This window comes from Pipistrellus hanaki (assembly GCF_964339955.1).
Source record: "Pipistrellus hanaki genome assembly, chromosome: 1".
NCBI lineage: Eukaryota > Metazoa > Chordata > Mammalia > Chiroptera > Vespertilionidae > Pipistrellus > Pipistrellus hanaki.
This window is the reverse complement of record NC_140503.1, coordinates 188,837,759-188,857,632: the sequence shown is the minus strand read 5'-3', so window position 1 is coordinate 188,857,632 and position 19,874 is coordinate 188,837,759. Positions and strand designations below refer to the sequence as shown.

General features: G+C 38.0%; 1 protein-coding gene across 2 annotated transcripts in view; it reads left to right on the top strand.

The window, feature by feature from the left end:
- Positions 1-19,874, top strand: part of KLHL5 (kelch like family member 5) — a 61,451-nt gene that overhangs the window by 618 nt on the left and 40,959 nt on the right. Inside the window, exon 2 of one of the 2 annotated variants that reach the window (XM_084900865.1) lies at positions 16,446-16,922. The exons of the other annotated variant lie outside the window; for it this stretch is intronic. Coding sequence (XP_084756991.1) covers positions 16,540-16,922 — 383 coding nt within the window. The 5' untranslated portion in view covers positions 16,446-16,539. The remainder of the gene's footprint in view (positions 1-16,445; positions 16,923-19,874) is intronic. 2 annotated transcript variants of the gene reach the window in all.

Genomic DNA, 19,874 nt, shown 5'->3' with positions numbered 1-19,874 from the left:
TGCCATCTTTTTTATTGTTCCGTTTGACTTTGAAAAATGTTTTTTAATGGTCGATGCACTCACAACATTCAAAGGGGATAATTATGTGCAGATTCTCTCTCCCCGCCCACCCATGACCCCCAGCCAGCTGGTTTTACTACTGTCTTCTGCATCCTGGTGCGTATGCACATGCACTTTAAAAAATGCCTTGCAGTTTACTAGTGCCTGATGAATGGTCATTCTCCTTTCTCTTGGAAAACAGATCAACAAGTCTTTTTGGTTATGACACCACTGGGAACAAAAAGAATGACTTATTTCTGGTTTTAAGCATTTGTGGGTTTAACTATATCGTGAATGTGTATATTCTATTGACTTGCCATAACTATGTGAATACCTTTACACAAAGGTGACTATACTATTTTTGGGTAATGGGGCAGGTAGGTAGAAATCATTGTGAAATTGTAAGAAGATAGGTCTTAATATATATACCATAGATAGTTCCAGAAATTATTTGAAGCATATAGCACCGTATAGTACCATAGGATGAAGAAAACCTAAATGAGAAAATTGAGGCAGAACAGGAAAAAAAATACAAAGTGACAGGGAAAGTGCATACTATAAAATTGATGCAGTTGGCGACATTTTAAAAATATCCCATAGAAAATAATGAATTTTGGACAACAGTGTTCTTTAATAAAGGGCATTAATAAAATGCTAAAGGTAAGTTCTCTGAAAGCTTAAATTTTTTATTTAAAATTACCTAGGCCCAGCTGCTATGGCTTGGTGGTTGAGCGTTGACCTGTGAACCAGGAGGTCATGGTTCAATTCCCAATCAGGACATATGCCAGGGTTCTGGTTCCATCCCCAGGGGGAGGTGTGCAGGAGGTAGCTCATCAATGATTCTCTCTCACCATTGATGTTTCTATCTCTCTTTCCATCTCCCTTCCTCTCTGAAATCAACAAAAAAATATTTTTTTAAAAAGAAAAGAAAATTAGCTAGGACAGTATTTCTCAAACTGTGTCCTAAGAAATAAGAAATCAATAGTTTATTACTTAAAGTAAGATTCTAGTTCAACTAAGTTTGAGGTAGCTGGATTAGATCAGTTTTAGTAGTTATTTACTCTTTCTTGGCTTATGTTCAAATTTACTCTTTTAAAGGGGGTTATATTTTATTACCTCTCCCTCTCCCTCTCCCTCTCCCTCTCCCTCTCCCTCCGCCTCCCCCTCCCCCTCCCCCTCCCCCTCCCTCCTTCCTCCTTCCTCCTTCCTCCTCCCCTCCCTCTCTCTGTCCCTCCCTCCCTCCCTTTTCCTCTCCCTCCCTTCCACCCTCTAAAAAATCAATGGGGAAAAAAATACATGTCTTTAAAAACATGATTTCATTACAACATAAGCAAGGGAGCTGATGAAGGAGACTGTGCCATTGGGTCTCACAGGACACCTCCTACGTAACACCACCCTACCAAGGTAGTCATAGCAGATCTACCTAATACATAGAATCAAACACAAAGAGGCAGCCAAATGGGAAGACAAACATGCCCCAAAAGAAGGAACATATATAGGAGAAATCTCCAGAAAAAGCTAAATGAAATGGAGGCAAGCAATTTATCAGATATATAGAGTTTAAAAACATGGGACTAAGATTGCTCAAGGAACTCTCTATTCCTCTCTCTTCCTCTCATAAAAAATCAATAAAATATATTTTAAAAAATTAAAAAGAAACATCTCAAATAACAACCTAACTTTACCCTTAAAGGAAATAGAAAAAGAACAACAAGCAAAGCCCAAATTGGGTAGAGGAAGGGAGAGAATAAAGATCAGAGCAGAAATAAATGAAATAGAATCTAAACAAAACAAAACAAAAAACAATATAAAAGATCAATGTGAAACCAAGAGCTTGTTCTTTGAAGAGATAAACAGATTGACAAACCTTTAACCAGGCTTTTTAAGAAAAAAGGAGGAGACCCAAATAAATAAAATCAGAAATGAAAAAGGGAAAGTAGCATCTGATTCCACAGAAATAACAAGGAATTATAAGGAAATATTACAAACAACTGTGTGCCAACAAATTGGACAATCTGGACGAAATGGATAAATTCCTAGAAACATAATCTATCAAAACTGAATCAGGAAGAATCAAGAAAATCTGAATAGACCAATTACAACTAATGAAATTGAAACAGAAATCGAAAAACTTCCAACAAACAAAAGTCCTGGACCAGATGGCTTTCCAGCATAATTTTACCAAACATTCACAGAAGAACTAACACCTATTCTCAAACTATTCCACAAAATTCAAGAGAAGGGAAGACTATCAAACTCTTTTTGTGAGGTCAGCACTATCCTAATTTCAAAACCTGGTAAAGTCCCTACAAAGAAAGAAAATTACAGGCTAATCCCTGATGAACATAGGTGCTAAAATCCTTAATAAAGTATTACCAAACCAGCTGCAATACATTAAAAAGATCATGCACCATGATCAAGTGAGATTTATTTCTGGGATGTAAGGTTAATACAATATCTGCAAATCAGTAAATGTGATACAAAAACAAAATGAAAGAATTGACGTTGACGAATAACAAGCAATCAGCAGGGACCTCCCTGCCCCTGTGGGGCTTGGCAGGGGACTTCAAAGTGCACTTCCTGTCCTGGTGCTGCGCTGGGGGATCTTAGGCTGCTCCCCACTCCCTTGTCCCAGGCCAGGGGAACCTCACACCATGCCCCCTACCACATGGGGCTTGACAGGGGACTTCAGGCCATGCCCCCCACCCCATACCAGGCCAGAGGACCGCAGCCTCAGGTCCCTTGTCAAGCCCCACTGGGCAAGAGGCACAGCCTGAGGTCCCCAGGCTGGGCATTGGGGCAGAGGGAGTGCAGCTTCAGATCCCCCAGCTTGGGGCAAAGGGCATGGCCTGAGATTCCCCAGCCCAGCACCGGGGCAGGGGGCAAGCCTCGAGGTCCCCTGTCAAGCCCCACCAGGAAGGGGGCGTGGCCTGAGGCCCCCCATCAAGCCGCACTGGATGGGGGCCACTGCCTGAGGTCCCCTGGCCCAGGCCAGGGCAGGAAGCATTCCTTGAGGTCCCTCATCAAGCCCCGGTGCGGAGGGGGGGGGGGGGGGGGGGCGAGGTCCCCAGTCAAGCCCTGCTTGGTGGGGTGGCTCAGCCTCAAGTGCCCTGCGCAGGCCTGGTGCCATGCAGCCTCAGGTCCCTGCTGATTGTTGGTTTATGGGAACCCCGCCTCTGCTGTGGGCACCACCATCTTGTGATGGCATGAGGGTTGATTTGCATATTCTTTATTATATAGGCTGTTGCCCTAGTAAACTTATTTTACAAATAAAAACAAATAAAATTTTAAAAAGAATAACAGCTTTAAGGGTGATAATAAGGAATGTATTAGCAATCCTTTGCTGTCTAAATTTTTTTTCTGAGTTTCAGCTAGCATGTAGTGAGAATTGAGAGAATGAGGAATTAGTACAAATATTTATATCAATCCATTTAGTTCCTGTTTGGATTTTGAGAGTTTGGGTAATAAGGGACACTCCTATAAGAAAGTATTCTGTAAATGATGTGCTGCTGTACAAAATGCTACCTTTCTGAAGATAAATGAGGGTCAGAGCTACTCAATGTCTTCAGTCCATTTATGAGAGGGATTTGTTGAGTATATCAGATCAAGGTAAAGTATGCTCTGATAACAAAGGACTCTCGCATATTAGTGGTTTAAAACAACTAAGGTTTCTTTCTCAGTCACAATACATGTCCAGTTAGGGTCAGCAGGACAGCTCTGTTGTCAGAGTTCCAGTTGTCAGAGGGTCCATCTCAACACTGCTTCCACAGTTGTTAAGGCAGGGGGAAAGATGTGATGAATTGCATAGTGGCTCTTAAAGGCTTCTACCTGGAAATGACACATGTAATCTCCACAGCCATTTCATTGGTCAAATAAATCAGAATACTACACTCGACTTCAAGGAGGTGGGCAAACGCAACTCTATCAAGTGCCCCGAAGGAGAACTGGAATAGTCTGAGGACACTCTTAATGACTACTGCTACACTAAGCAGGCTTCGTAGCCCCGTGAGTTAAAATAAAATCTGAATAAATAACATCCAAATTGCCGAATCCGGTTTGGCTCAGTGGATAGAGCGTCGGTCTGCAGACTGAAAGGTCCCAGGTTCGATTCCGGTCAAGGGCATGTACATTGGTTGCGGGCACATCCCCAGTGAGGGGTGTGCAGGAGGCAGCTGGTCGATGTTTCTCTCTCATCGACGTTTCTAGCTCTCTATCCCTCTCTCTTCCTCCCTGTAAAAAATCAATAAAATATATTTAAAAAATAAAATAAAATAATATCCAAATTATGTTTTTCAAGATTCTGTTTAGAAAACAGAAAGCAGCATTTCTTTGTGTACACATGTGTATTTAATAATAGGATTATGCTAATGAATATTATAAAGAACATCTTTTATTAATTGGAAATGAAATCTTTTGAAAGCTTCACAATTAGATGTACTATTTTAGCCAAGTAGATTGTGTTCTTTTTGAGTTATATGTTCATTCAATAGACAATTGGTTCAATGTAATGTGTAGAAGGCACTGTGTTAGATTCTATGAGGTTAAAAAGATGAATGTTTATAACCCCAATGGACAATAGCTATAATTAAGTCCTCTCTCTTCCTTTTTTTAAAAATAACATTAACAGAATCTTTCAATATGATAAAAATGGATTATGTATATATACCTTGTGGCACTTTGTCCCTTTTTGGTCTTAGGAATTATTTGGTGACAAGTTACAGAATATTACTTAAGCAAAAAAAAATTTTAAAAAGTGTTTTGTTAGAAGAGGGATATAGCTTTATGTCACAGAGTCCAAGGGCAGGAAGTGCATATGAATTTCAGAGGCAATTATCATCAATAAAATCAATAGAAAGTTAGGAGCTGGGTCTGTTTCCTCTCCAGGGCTGTGTGATTTCTTGCCAGTGCTTCTCTCTGTGCATACACTTCATTCCTCTTTTAATGTGTTGACTGGCTTTTGCTGTTAAATGGGTGTTTTAACCCAAGAGTTCACCCAATTAAAGGAAACTACAGCCTCTAGCAATTACAGAAGAATTGTATTTTTTCTAAGTGCCACATCTTGATTAGTTCTTAAATTAATCACTATCAGAGTTTGGAAATAATGTATCACAAGTTAGGATAATTGGCAACTCTGTATGTAATAGAGCAAGAGGCAGTTGTACTAGTTTGGGATTGAAGAAACCTATGGTGCCCGTTGAAAGTTCTATTACACAGTTAACATCAGCTTGCATATTCTAGAGGGACAGGCTAATTAAGATAATCAAGATAAGAGGTGGAACTGGAGCTGACTTGTAGCAACAATATCCTCCCTGAACCCTGGCAGGTGCCACCTCCATTCTAATTCTTTCATCCATCCCTTCTCCCTCTCCCTAAGTATATAGAGTCCTAAATTGTCTAATTCTTACAAGTCATCTGCGTTAGATGCTGATACAGGGCTCCCCGTGGCCAATAATGCAGGAAGAAAGAAGCACTTAATAAACTGCCTTGCTCTGCTATTTTCTACCCTCCAAAGCGGTCTAGACCAGCAGTCGCCAACTGATGATCCTTGGACCACTGGTAGTCCGTGAGATTTGAAAGTTTGGTAACCACTGATCTAGACACTCTATCTGGACATTTTACACTTTAGCATTCTATTGCCATGTCTCCCCACCAACTTAAGTTATTTTTCTCTCAATAAATTCCCATTCTCTTTCTGGAAGCTGTGTGTACTTAGCTTATCTAGCAGCGTTTCCTTGCATTCCTTACCTATGCTATATCTCCTTTCTTCCTCGTTGAAAAATATCCATAGCTTCACCTCAGCAGATGGCTGAGGAGATGGACTGCAGGGAATTAGTTTATTTACCTAGAAAAGGGAATGGGGGGGGGGAGAGACACAAAAACAATGACAACAGAGAAAGGTGAGTAAAAGCTGTGTATGGGGTTAGATGGATTTGTTAAGGATATATGTTAGCCTAAAAGAGCAAACAAGGAAGGTTTGGTTTCAAACTTCAGGTTATCTGGACTGCCATTCTAAGACATTCTTATATTCTTGCTGCTGTGCAGATGAACAAGTCTTCTTAGGTTCAGCTAAACATTCAGACTCATAAAGCTACCATAGGCTTGTTTGCTCAGAAGGACATCAGACACGAACCAGGCCAGTATCCCTGTCCCTCATCAGGGTTTGTGCTCCTTACTTCAGTCCCTATAAGCAGTTCCTGTGGCTCCCTAGGAGACATCCTGTCAAGTGAAAGCTCAAGCCCAAGGAGACAAAGCTCACATCGGGTAGGTGCGGGAGCCACACTGGCTTTAGAAACCTCATGTCCCACGGAAGACAGCATCTCTTCCACAGCTCTATGGACTCAGCTTCCAGGGTCCCTGAAAGCCATAGGCCGGTTACAAGAGCCATCACACTCAGGGAAGTCAAAGCTGTGGCTTCCTAGCAGGTATTTATGGTTTTATTTATAGTTCCCTGAGTCAAGTTGCAAATTTTACTAATCATTTTTACTATAAGCAATGTTGCCTAGTCGCAAGGGTGGCATACCTACTTCCATCAGACCTGAGTTAACTACCGTGTTTCCCCGAAAATAAGACATCCTCCAAAAATAAGACCTAGCCCATGGAAAGATAAGACATCCCCTGAAAATAAGACCTAGTGCAACTTTGGGAGAAAAAATTAATATAAGACACTGTCTTATTTTCGGGGAAACAGGGTAATTGAAGATTAAATGCAGAAAAAGAAAAGATTTTAACTCTACTCATATTTGTATTTTCCACAATACCTTCCATAGTCCTTTTCATTTGGGAATTATTCAATAATACACATTTTGTTTCCTTTGATGTAAAGTGTTAACTATGGCGGGAAAGGTGTGACATAGGAAGAGGGGTTGAGAGGAAGGTAAGGCTGGAAAGGTAGACAAATATTTCTAGATTGTTAGGAAACACTGAATTTCATATTAAAGATCTTGACATTTCTTTGTCTTGTAGGTGATTGAGAACAAAAAATACAAGTTTTAAGAGTGATGTGGTCAAGAATTGTACTTTGGAAGGTTGTTTTGACTGTAGAGCTTGAAAGTGGATGAGAGGGGATTTAAACCTGAGGCTGGATGCTCATTTCTACTTAATATTTGCTTTTGCGGGGAGATACTTCTACAAGCAGAAAGGACTACTCAATTCTGGGCTCTATAGGAGTTTAGAATTGCTGGACAGATTCAGCCTGCAGGGGCCTGGATCAGTTCATCCTTCAAAATGCGTTGCTCCTCCCACCACTGGAGATTGAGAGTTTGGGAGGACTGCTCTGAACTGCTTTCTAAGAACCATGGATTAACACTAAGAAATTCTGGCCTCCACTGATCTCATTTGACTCACGAGCATCCCTCATTTTGCTTTTTGCTGGAGTTAAAGGATAAAACAGTCTTTCAGTGGATACCATATTTTTCTGTGTATAAGACACTATTTTTCCCCCCTAAAATTGTTAGACTGAAAATCAAGGGGCATCTTATACACAGAAGTCAGCCGAGGGAGCTGTGGGTGCATAGCTGCCTATACCTTGTCAAACAGGCTTTCTCCAATCACGAGCCTTATTGTTACTAAGCCTTATTGTTACAGCCCATTTTTATGAGCCATAATTGGAGGTGGAGGTGGAGAGGTGCAGGGACCTGAGCGTTCTGAGCTCATAAAAATGTCAAAAAATAAAAAGATAAATACTGTTAAGTGGTTGTCTTACTCTGCAAAATTCAAATGGAATGTAATTAGCTTTGCAAAAGAGCATGGAAATAGAGCTGCAGAGAGACAATTTGGACCTCCTTCCACTGAGTGTATGATCAGACAGTGGAGAAAACAGGAAGAACAACTCTTTAGAATGCCAAAAAGAAGAAGGCCTTAAGAGGAATACCAGCAAAATGTTGATTTCTTAATTTGGGGCTTGGAAAAGTGGGGGGCATCTTATACATGAGGGCATCTTCTACACGGAAAAATACAGTATATTTGGTTTGTTTTTAGGTCTAGTTTTAGGGCAAGCCAGGGAGTTTCTTTAATGGTTAACTGGTTTAATTAACATTTGTAGTGATTAACTATTTCTAATTACAAGCCGCTAAGAAGCAGAGTGCTTCACATTTTTCTTCTATTGCTTACATTACCCTTTATACTCTTTGCTTACCCGACTTACACTGTTCTAATATAAATATACAATTTATAAAAAATGATTGGTCCTGCAGCAGAATTAAGTTGATCTGTGATTGGGTTATTATGGGTGCAGAGAACCCAGGCAATTTTGCTTGATTATATTTGTGTCTAGAGAGTACTGATTGATTACTTGTCTCCCCTCGTCGCCGTAAAGCTGCACAGAAGACAAACACTTGCTGGATTTGGTTCAGGTCAGTAAAAGACAAAATTACGTTTATCCACACTATTACTTTTTATTACAGATAAGACAGTTGGGTGTCTCCGCACATGCCAAACAGGAAATTTAGCTGTGGTTCACTGTCGTTACGGTGTAACAGTTCTCATCTTGTGCTACAGCAAATGTGTACTTAAATTCACAAAATCTAAGGCATGGAGGCAAGGAAGTCTCTTTTACCTTTCACCAAGTCAAGGGCTATTTTAAAACGTAAATATTTTGTTATAATCATGTTATGGCCTTCATAGTATCAGCTGTGATAACTTTTATAGATGAATTTGGGGCTAAAAAGCCATAGGATATTAACTTAGCTGATTTTTTCAGTGTTGCTTGCTCTATAACTGGATATTAGAACCGATAGACATTTGAGGGATGAAAAGGTTATTTTATTTTTTATTTTTTTATTTTTGAAAAGGTTCTTTTAATGTTAATGTGGCTCAGCACTTGGCCCAAATAAATTGTGATAGAAACTGGGAGGGAGCCAAGGGGGTGAAAATCTCTAAGGCACTTTTACTTGGTGAATAAATGCCATTTTGACATTTAATTTATGATGAACTTAACAGTATTTGTTATATTAGGAGTGATGCGTCCTTTAATTACTCCGTATTTTTTTTTTTTAATATATTTTATTGATTTTTCACAGAGAGGAAGAGAGAGATAGAGAGTTAGAAACATCGATGAGAGAGAATCATCGATCAGCTGCCTCTTGCACACCCCCTACTGGGGATGTGCCCACAACCAAGGTACATGCCCTTGCCCGGAATCGAACCCGGGACCTTTCAGTCCGCAGGCCGATGCTCTATCCACTGAGCCAAACCGGTCCCGGCAATTACTCCGTATTTTTTTCCTTCTTTTTAGTGCCCTATTTGCTTTAACTTTGGCCAGATCTTGGTAAAGAACTTAAGTCTGCTCTACTGCCCTGTCCTAGATGTCTAACCTTGTACTAGTCATCGAGCCTCTGAATGTGCTTCCTCACTACCCTGCCTCCTTACAAGGCGGTTGTGAGTTGCAAATGAGAAGACTTTGAAAGCAAGAAGCAGCGTGTGTACTTGGAAGTATATGGTCCTTAGATTCAGATCTGGGTCATAATGAACCCTGCTGTTCACTAGATATGTAATCTCACTTCGCTTCAGTGCCCTCATCTCTAAAGGAAGGGGAATCACCCCATTAGCCCGAGTTTTGTGACAACTAAATGCCTCGATATAAAGTATTTCACATATTATCTTGCTCATTTAGGCACTTAGGAAATACTAGCTGCTGTTGCTAATCCAAGTCTTTACATAGGTATTATTTGTGCATGCTACTTACTTAATCCCATTTTACTGAACAGTAAACTAAAGATCAAGAAAGCGTGATTTGCCCAGTTACGCAGTGAGCTAGTAGGTGATTTAGCTATCGGGCTCTTTCTGCTGTATCACTTAGGCTCCCATTAATAAGTGATAATGTGGGGAAATGATAGCAGAAGATCTCCTCACCAGCTACTTCTGAAGACTCATAGCTCTAACCTAATGCTTCTTTCCTCTGTTAAATGTACTGGCTTATCCCAAGGGCCAGCTGAACGCTCATGGCTAAGTAGGCTGCTCAGTAGTAGGCCTGCAGGTACTTGCCAGAAGTTAGTTGTGTTTATTCAGAAACCTGTTTTTAACCATTATGCTTGTTATAATTTATAAGTATATAAATTAATGAGCAGATAGAAAGGAGAATTTTTTCTTTGAAAATTAAGCTGAATGTTTAATTAATATAATGGAGTTATTAACAAATTTACTATCAAATTGGATAACTGTAAGAGATGGGGGTGGGGAATTATCCAAGTCCAAAGCAGCGCCTGTCAAAGTGGACCAGCTAGCTAAGCGGTGTTTAGAGTGTTAGTGGTTCTCGGGGGAATAAGGAGCTCACACCAGAATGTAAATTACCTACATCACTAAGCACACTGTTTAGTTCAGTTGACTTTTTTTTTTCCATGCCTGGTTAAAACCTTACTTCTCCTGAAGTAAGCAGTGCATTCATTTACATCTGGCCCAAGGTTTTTATCTCATGGTGGACAGACTCCTGGTCTAATGGAGTCTGTATTCATATTCTTTCAGAAGTACTTTTAAATTCTTTCTCCATTTACAGAAACTGTAAGTGAAAATAGATGATGGCCATTGTGGGCATGGCTTATATAATAAAGAGCACCCAAACTCATTAGGAGGCCCGTATCAAACAAAGCATGAACCCTATATGAAAAAATTAGTGAATAAACATGTACTTATGTGTTTAAATAAAATAAAATCTTTAATAATATGTAAAAATAGTTTTTACAATTACAGGCTTTCCCTGCTGTCCAAAAGTAGAGCATATCCTATGAAACCTTTCTAAGCTGAAATGGCAGCCAGTAGCCACGAGAATTTTTAAAAAGTGCAATACCTGACTATTTTGTCAGGGGCCCTGACCTCTTTTCCTTTAGATTATCAAATAAAAAAATGATAACAGCAGTCCTGGCCAGTGTTGCTCAGTGGCTAGAGTGTCAGCCTGCACACAGAAGGGTCATGAGTTCAATTCCTGGGTTACAAGTTCGATCCCCAGCCCAGCCGGTGCATGTGCAGGAAGCAATGAATCAATGTATCTCTCTCACATTAGTCTCTCTCTTCCACTCTTCCTCTCTCTTCTTCCTCCCTCCCATTCTCTAAATCAATGAAAAAAATATCCTTGGGTGAGGATTAATAACAACTACAACAAAAAACACAAAAAATGATAACAATAACCATCCAGTGTAAATGAATCAAAATTATACCTTTTTTTTTCATATCAGCAAAAACATATTTTTTGGTGTGCTGCAGAATTTTAGCAATTAGTTTATGTGTACCATGAGCTGAAAAAGGATGAAAATCGCTGGCATAAGGCAAAGAAGCAATTACCATTCATTTATATCCAAAAACTAACTCACCAAATCACATCAAATAACACATAAACACCTAAAATAACACTAACATATAGGGAAAGCCGGAATGCACAAAACAAACCGAGATAAGGTACAGGTGCTCACAGACCCTGCTCGCAGCCCTGGTGGCTTGATGCTGGATGCTAAGTGTTGTAACTGGGAAAGAGCGTGTAGTGCCACGCTCACTGCTGGAGGTGCCGCTGCCTTATAACAGCTTGCAGCCAAACAAATGCTGAAGGCTATTTCTTACCTTTCTTTGTTAAAGTGAAAATCCTCTTCACATCTCTTTCAGTTAGCTAACTTAGGTTCTAACGTAGATCTTTCATAAAAGGGAAAGTGGCATGAGGTGAACTTTTAAAATTTGGGGGATACCTGCAATGACTTTTTCATTTGATGAACCAACTATAGGTTTCATCTGGCAAGGGGGCTTTTATAATGCTCAGAGTTCCAACAGGACTAGAAATATACTTTTTAACCTCTGTAGCTATCTTAGCATCCCTAGTTTGTTACAGATGAATTTAAATTATTTACAAAATAAGGCAGAGTTAATATTTGTATTATAGAAAGAGCATCTAGAATGTGACAAGGAAAAATGTATTTTGCATTTAGGAACTATTATGCAACTGCTAAAAAGATTATTAGTTCATATATATGTATATATATCCTATATAATAAAAGGGTAATATGCAAATTGACCTAACGGGGGAACAACTGGTCACTATGACTCGCACTGACCAGCAGGGGCAGATGCTCAATGCAGGAGCTGCCCCTGGTGGTCAGTGCGCTCCCACAAGGGGAAGGCTGCTCAGCCAGAAGCCAGCTCAAGACTGGCGAGCACAGCAGCAGCGGTAAGGATGTCTGACTGATGGGGAGCGAGCCTAAGCTGTCAGTGAGACATCCCCGAGGGCTCCCAGACTGTTAGAGGCAGTGGGCGGGACTGAGGGGGGACCCCCCCCCCCAGTGCACAAATCGCATACACCAGGCCTCTAGTATGTATATAATTGAGAAAAGCAAAATGCCAAAGAGACATATATATAATACGATGTCTCTTTTATAAAACAGTAACAAAATCCTACATATGTATATATAAGTTTGTATATGTTTTTATTAACATGAAGAAAGATATGAAGGCTTTACACCAGTCTGTCAACATTGATTGCTAGGGAGAATGAATGGAAAAGGATTGGCAAAATAAAGGTCTTATTTTAAAAAGCATACAATATAAGTCCACTGATACAAAAGTTTGGGTTTAAAAAAAAAATATATATATATATATATATATATATACACACTCAAATATATATGAACACATATATATGTATATATTTAAATGTGTGTGTTTGTGACTGAACCCATATCATGGCGGTAGTTAAATGTTGCTACTTGGTCTTTGACAACCCGAGATCCATTTAAAAGCAAAGAGCCTATTTCAGTGGCTAATCTCTCACTATTCAGAATAGCTACTACATTAAAGAGGTCATATTTAATGTATATCTTAATACCGTGGTATAAAGGCTCTTTAGGCCCTCCAGGAAGTGGGGGCATGGTTTAATATTTTAACATTCACATCTCTAAGTGTTTGGATTTCTCCTCTGTATTGCGAAGTGTCTGGCATCTCAGTGGCCTTTAATGAAGTTCACTCTAGAGTTCAGGCTTCAACGGTCAACCAAACAACCAAACAATTAAAATCACTTCTAGCTATTGGAACTAGCACATTGTAAGTAGAATCTCTGATAAATACTCTCACATTGATAGATTAAATCCAATTAAAAGCTATATTTATATAAAATTGTATTTATCAAAATATAGTCTTCATTTGTAATGTTCATTTAATTATCCTTTTCTCTGCTAGAGTATAAGTTTAAAACCTCTTAAAAAAAAAAAAAAAAAAAAGATTTGCCCTGGCTGGTGTGGCTCAATGGACAGAGCATCAGCCCTTGCACTAAAGGGTCATGGGTTCAATTCCAGTCAAGGGCATATACTTCAGTTGCAGGCTCTATCCCTGGCCCGGGTTGGGGCATGTGTGGGAGACACCAATCTCTCTCTCTCTCTCTCTCTCTCTCTCTCTCTCTCTCTCTCTCTCTCTCTGTCTGTCTCTGTCTCTCTGTCTCTCTCTTCCCCACCTTCCACTCTCTCTAAAAAAAATCAATGGAAAAAATATACTCCCGTGAAGATTAACAAAAAAGAAAAAAGAAATCTGCCCTGGGCAGTGTGCTCTGTGGTTTGAGCATCGGCCCGTGAACTGGAGGATTTCAGGGACACCTGCAGGAGGCAACTAGTTGCTTTGTCTTTCATCTCTTTCTCCCTCTCTCTCCCCCTCTCTTTGTCTCTCACTCTTCTCCCTCTCTTCCTTCTACTCTCTAAAATATATATATAGCCGAAACTGGTTTGGCTCAGTGGATAGAGCATCAGCCTGCGGACTGAAAGGTCCCGGGTTCGATTCCGGTCAAGGGCATGTACCTTGGTTGTGGGCACATCCCCAGAAGGGGGTATGCAGGAGGCAGCTGATCAATGATTCTCTCTCATCGATGTTTCTAACTCTCTCTTCCTCTCTGTAAAAAAACAATAAAATATATTTTAAAAATAAAAATAATATATATATATATATATCTTTGGATGAGGATTAACAACAAAAAAATCTGTTATTCATTTTTCTATTTCTTGTGGTGCTTTATACATATAAATGCTTGGTAAATAGTTATTTGAATAAAGACAATGATGGCAAGACATTATGAACTACTGCAATGGCAATCCTTTATTGTATGGGTCTATACCATGCTTTGCAAGATATTTGCCATCTCTGGCCCCTGCCCACTCAATGCCTATAGCACTCTTCAGTCATTCCAACAACTAAAATTCCAGCCCCAACTTCCAGCACTCCTTTTGGGATGCAGGGGGTGTTGGTGTTGGTGCTATTCTTGTTGAAAACCACAATGTTGGAGTAATTGAAATATTTCTAAGAATTGTAATATCTGTGCTGAGCCTTAAAGGATGAATAGGATTCCACAGAAATTGGGCTCAACCATTGTGGCTCAGTGGTTGAGTGTCCACCTATGAACCAAGAGGTCACAATTTGATTCCGTCAGGGCACATGCTTGGGTGGCTGGCTCGATCCCCAGTTGGGGGATGTGGGGGCAGCCAGGAGGCAGCCTATCGGTGATTCTCATCATTGATGTTTGTATCTCTCTCCATCTCCCTTCCTTTCTGAAATTAATAAGAATATATTTTTAAAACACCACAGAAATTGAGACACAAACAGCATATAAACGAGGGAGCAACATAATTAGACTCTACCTTGACAAATGAAGTGGTATGTCTAAGTTGGATAGGTAGAGTGGAGTTAGAAGTCTGATAGAGGTGTGAGGAAAGGGAAGTGTCATTTCACTCTAATGCATCTTGCATATTACTGCCTAATTAATTTCCTAAAACACTGCTCTATTCGGTAGTCCACTTAGTATTGCCTGCTAGTCTTTATACCTTTGCTTTGTGCTCAAGGCACTTTATCTCGTCATATTTATCCGACTGTACTACTCCTTAAAATTATTTAGGTATGTGTGGCTGACTGAGTAAAGTAATATTTCCCCCTTTCTTTGTCAATGTGCTCACTTCATGCTTTTTTTTTTTAATGTCTTATAAAAAATCTATCATCATTTTGCCTATTCAACTTTTTCCTACTCTTGGATACCTTCTCTTTAATATAACTGGCCCATACCATCCTATACCAGCCTGATATCTCTTTTTTCTTTTTTATAGTATTTATGGTTTGTCCTACAATACTTAGCACAAAATTGTATATGGCTTTTCATGCCTCTCACTCTGATTCTCTTAAAGAGTTGTGTGAGGTTATGATATATAGATATATGCTTTGAAATATATTTTAAGCTCCAAAGCGCTTTTTCCCCCCTTGGTCAGTTAATAAAAGGCATTGCCCTTTGAGTGAAATACTTGATATAGTATTAATTATTGAGCACCCTGAAAAATGTTTTTATATTTAAATTATCAAATATTTTTGTTTCTATAACTGGTTATAATTATTTTTGAATATAGGAACCAAGATGCATATATCTATTCCCCCTCAATGCCTAGTAGAGTGTTTTGCTCACAGTAACCACTCAATATTTTATAATTTGATTGCATTTGATTGATTTTTTATTTGCTTTATCAGTTTGCTTTAATTGTAACCATGTTTAGAACATTGTTTTGTTTTGCTAACAATAGAAGGTACTATTAGGATGCCAGTACACCCCCAAAATAGTCCTATCCCAGTCCTTGGTAGCTTTCTTGAGCCACACTTGCCTTTTTCTAAGTAGTGTCATAGAAATGTGGATATTATCATAGTCCAATCCTATGTTTAGCGCAATATTGGCTTCATGTTATTTAGTTGAAGAATAAGTACTGCCATATTTTGATCCTTTGGAGTTTCAAACTTTTTCTCCTTATTCTTTGCTCAAATGAAATCTTACCCAGGACCTCACTATTAATTAAATGCACTCCTTTCCTAAAGGGAGACGAGAGAGGTGGAAAGCAACAAACTGGAACCTCACCTTTTGTTCGTTCCTCCTTCCTCATCCCCCATCCAAAGAGCACAGCTTGAAAAACCACTATAACTCTTCTAATTAAAAAATGCTTATTAAAAAAAACTATTTTGTGATATCTCGTGTAGGAACTTAGTGTAATAATAGAGACACGTTAGTTTTACAGTGATTTTTAAGTACAAAGGAAAATGCTCTGGAATAAATTTCTTGTTTCAGCAATAAAAGAGTTAATATACTAAGCAGCAGAGACTGATACTGTGAGGGGTAGTGCTTTCTGTCTCTGTCATTTGTGGTTTAAGGAAAGGGGGTAGTGTTCTGCATTTGAAAGGGCTTTCATGAATGCTGTCAGTGTTTGTGAGAGCTAATGGTCAGTATGGGAAGGGAGAGCAGAGGAAAGTGGGCTAGCTGCTTCAGGATAGGTGGATGAGTTTGCTCTGATTGAACGGAATGTTCCACCGTGTTTCATCTTTATTCATCATCCTTTGTTCCTTATAATCTGACATAGTGGTGTAAAAGTAAATGTAGCTATATATGTGCATGTGATTTATTTTCTTTTCAATCTGTTTATTGTGTACAGCAGGGCATATACTTCTCTTGTCTTGGTTGGATGCACAGATTTGTGTGCAGTGCTTTTTGCCCGTTGCCTAGACGATCACTTGGTTTCTCTGAGGATGTCTGGTTCTCGTAAAGAGTTTGATGTCAAGCAGATTTTGAAAATCAGATGGAGGTGGTTTGGCCATCAAGCATCATCTCCTAATTCTACAGTTGACAGCCAGCAGGGAGAATTTTGGAATCGAGGACAGACTGGAGCAAACGGTGGGAGAAAGTTTTTAGATCCATGTAGCCTACAATTGCCTCTGGCTTCAATTGGTTACCGGAGGTCCAGCCAACTGGATTTTCAGAGTTCACCTTCTTGGCCAATGGCATCCACCTCTGAAGTCCCTGCATTTGAGTTTACAGCAGAAGATTGTGGCGGTGCACACTGGCTGGATAGACCAGAAGTGGATGATGGCACTAGTGAAGAAGAAAATGAATCTGATTCCAGTTCATGCAGGTTGATGATTTTCTTACTGTTAGAAGTGGGGGGTGGGGAATATTCTCTATAATGTTTTAAGATAACTTAGTATTGTTATTTAAAATTTATAAACATATATGTATGTACCTCATGCAAACACATATATAATATCTTGGTATGCAAATGTGGGACTTTTGCTGGGATTTTAAAATATTCTAATATTAATTCTGTAAAATTATAAAGCCAACTAATAGCATTCTTTATTATATATCTTGTGTTCCATATATAGATTTGACTCTGCCTTGAAAAGAATATATAGTAACAGTTTTATGCATCATTGCCTTACAGTTTGCTTCATCCTTTTACCTTCCTTAATCATAGCAAAACTATTGGAGACATTTCTAGTGTATAAATTTTTTCTGACATTTTCGTTTTTGCAACAAATTATAGTCATTTTAAAATCTTAATGAAAATGAAAGGTTTTATAAGGAGATAACAGGGTAGTTGTCAATAATTTTTTTACACCATGTAGTTGTCAATAGTCTTTTTATGGTTATTTCTCTTTGTCTTGTCTATGTTGCAGCTCTCCAGACTAATACAGAGAATACAGTAACATGTCTCTTTCTAAGATGACAGCTACTAATTCCTGTTGCCTTCACTTCACTGAAAATTGTGCAATTTAGGGAAATGAGGGACATTCCTTCAGGAGAGTTTAAAGGAATGTAGTGGGCTAGTCGAGGTCAGCTGGTGAGAGAGGGGAAGGAGGAGGGGAAATGAGTTTGAGGAGAGAAAATAAAGCATTGGCAATTTCATAATGGCTTTATCCATATTCATTCTTGGAACCTGGTTTTATCTTTGAAATGGATTTTCTTATTAACTAGTATAAACTACTGTACAATATTGCGAGCAAGTTAGAACATAAAAGTCATCTTTCTGATTCATCTACACTCAAATATTTCAAAATATTTAAAGTCATATATAGCTTATCGTTTGTTTAGTTTGATTATGGATTATTTTTCTTTTAAAATCTCTGCAGGTTTTGATAAACTTGTAATTTGTATGTTGATTATTAATGTAGGAAATGGAAACAAAATGAGTTCTTATATTCAAATATATCTTACTTAGGAAAAAACACAAATAAATCTTACTTAGGGATATTGACTGCCTTGCCTTCTAACCTTCAGAATATTGAATTATAAACTGTGGTGTCAGAATAGTGATATAGACTAATCACCTATTATCATTTACGTAATGAAAAGAAGGGAATATCTTTACATAGATAACTAATATATTTTATTTTTAGAAAATATTTTCTTTTTTTTAAATTTAAAAAATTTTAATTAGTTTGTGACTTGGCATTATCTTGAGCTTAGAGAACACTAATAATTTTAATATGGAGATCAATTGAGTTAATGTAGTTTCATTGTTTTGGGTTGGTTTGTTTGTTCAATTGAGGGGATTTGGGTGGTATGGGGGTGGGGGGGGAGTTGGTGGTTGTTTTGAGACTTGTTGCCATAGGAGAATAATTTATATAGTAAAAGATTCAGGACTTATCATTTTTGTGGAAAACCAAAGAGTAATCATCTTTCCATTTAAAAAATCAATGCAATGAATCAACATTTTAACAAAATTAGGCAAACCATTCATTTGTCAGCATAAATTATAAATTATAAAAATCTTAACATGTATCTACTACTTGGAGAGATTTTACATATATCTGTATGAAATTTATATACATGTATAGCCTTGGAAATGTTATACACACATTGGTTACTATAATTTACTTCTTTACAACAAAGGTAGTTTGCTTAACTAATAATTACTGAAATTAAATGAGTCTATTTTTTAGTATCCATATTGAAATACCTTCTTGTTGGGATATTAATTATGAAAGAAAAAGATTGCCTTTTACTGAGATGTATGTGCATACTTCAAGACTATAAAATTGATATTTCTATTTATAGGAGATGTAAATATAAGAAAATGACATTTTAAAAAATCTAAAATAAATGTCGTTTAAAAAATTTTAGTCAAGAAGATTGATAAAATAAAAAATAAAGTGGGAGTAAAGAGTTCACATCTACGTTAACCAAACTATTTCTAAAATACCTTTTTCAAAAATAAAATGTACTTAAAATGTCTCTGATTTTTAGATATACTAGTAAAGGGGAAATATTATATGTTAAAGCAATTTAATATTCCTACTGCTCTAAAAATTTCTACTTTAACACCTTATTGCAAAAAAAGGATAAAACAAATATCTAGATTTTAGAAATGTCATTTGTGTGTATATTTTTTACTTATCCATTTTTTTCTAGATTAAATATATCTAATTCTCACATTTCCTTTTAGTCTTCTGACTCTGAGTCTTTGATTTTTGTGGGTACATTTATTTGGCCCTAGCTTTTTAGTTAAGTGAGCATCTCTCTCGGTGGTTGCTCTTCTACTGTAAGCAAATAAAAAACTACCACTGTTAATGTCAAAAGAAGCTACACTGATATTCCTCAAATTTTTGTATGTAACTTGGGAATGTTTCTTTTTCTTATACAATATTTGCAAATAATAAATATATAGTAAACATTTGAGTATACTATAGATATCTTAAAATATTAAAGACATAATGGGGAAATGCATAAGATACATGGAGAATTTATTTAGGCAGTAATATTTTTATTTAGACCCCAAAACTTAGACTGAAATTTTCAGTTATTAGAAAAAGGGAAGGCCGCTGAGTGGTTTTGCATACACAGAATCATCAGGACTTAGGAGGCAGCAAACATTATTAATATGTTTGATCAGTTGTTCTAGCTAAGAGAAGTATCTGCCTGAGACTTAGACTTCTGATAGTTTCTGCTGCCACAGATCTAAGTGATTTAAAAGTTCCTCTTCTGTTCACCTAGATCTTGGGTCTATAACCTTGCCACCTTTTCTCCATGGGAGGCCTCTAAATCATACTTTGGTATTAAAATACAAACTTTAGTTTATGTTACA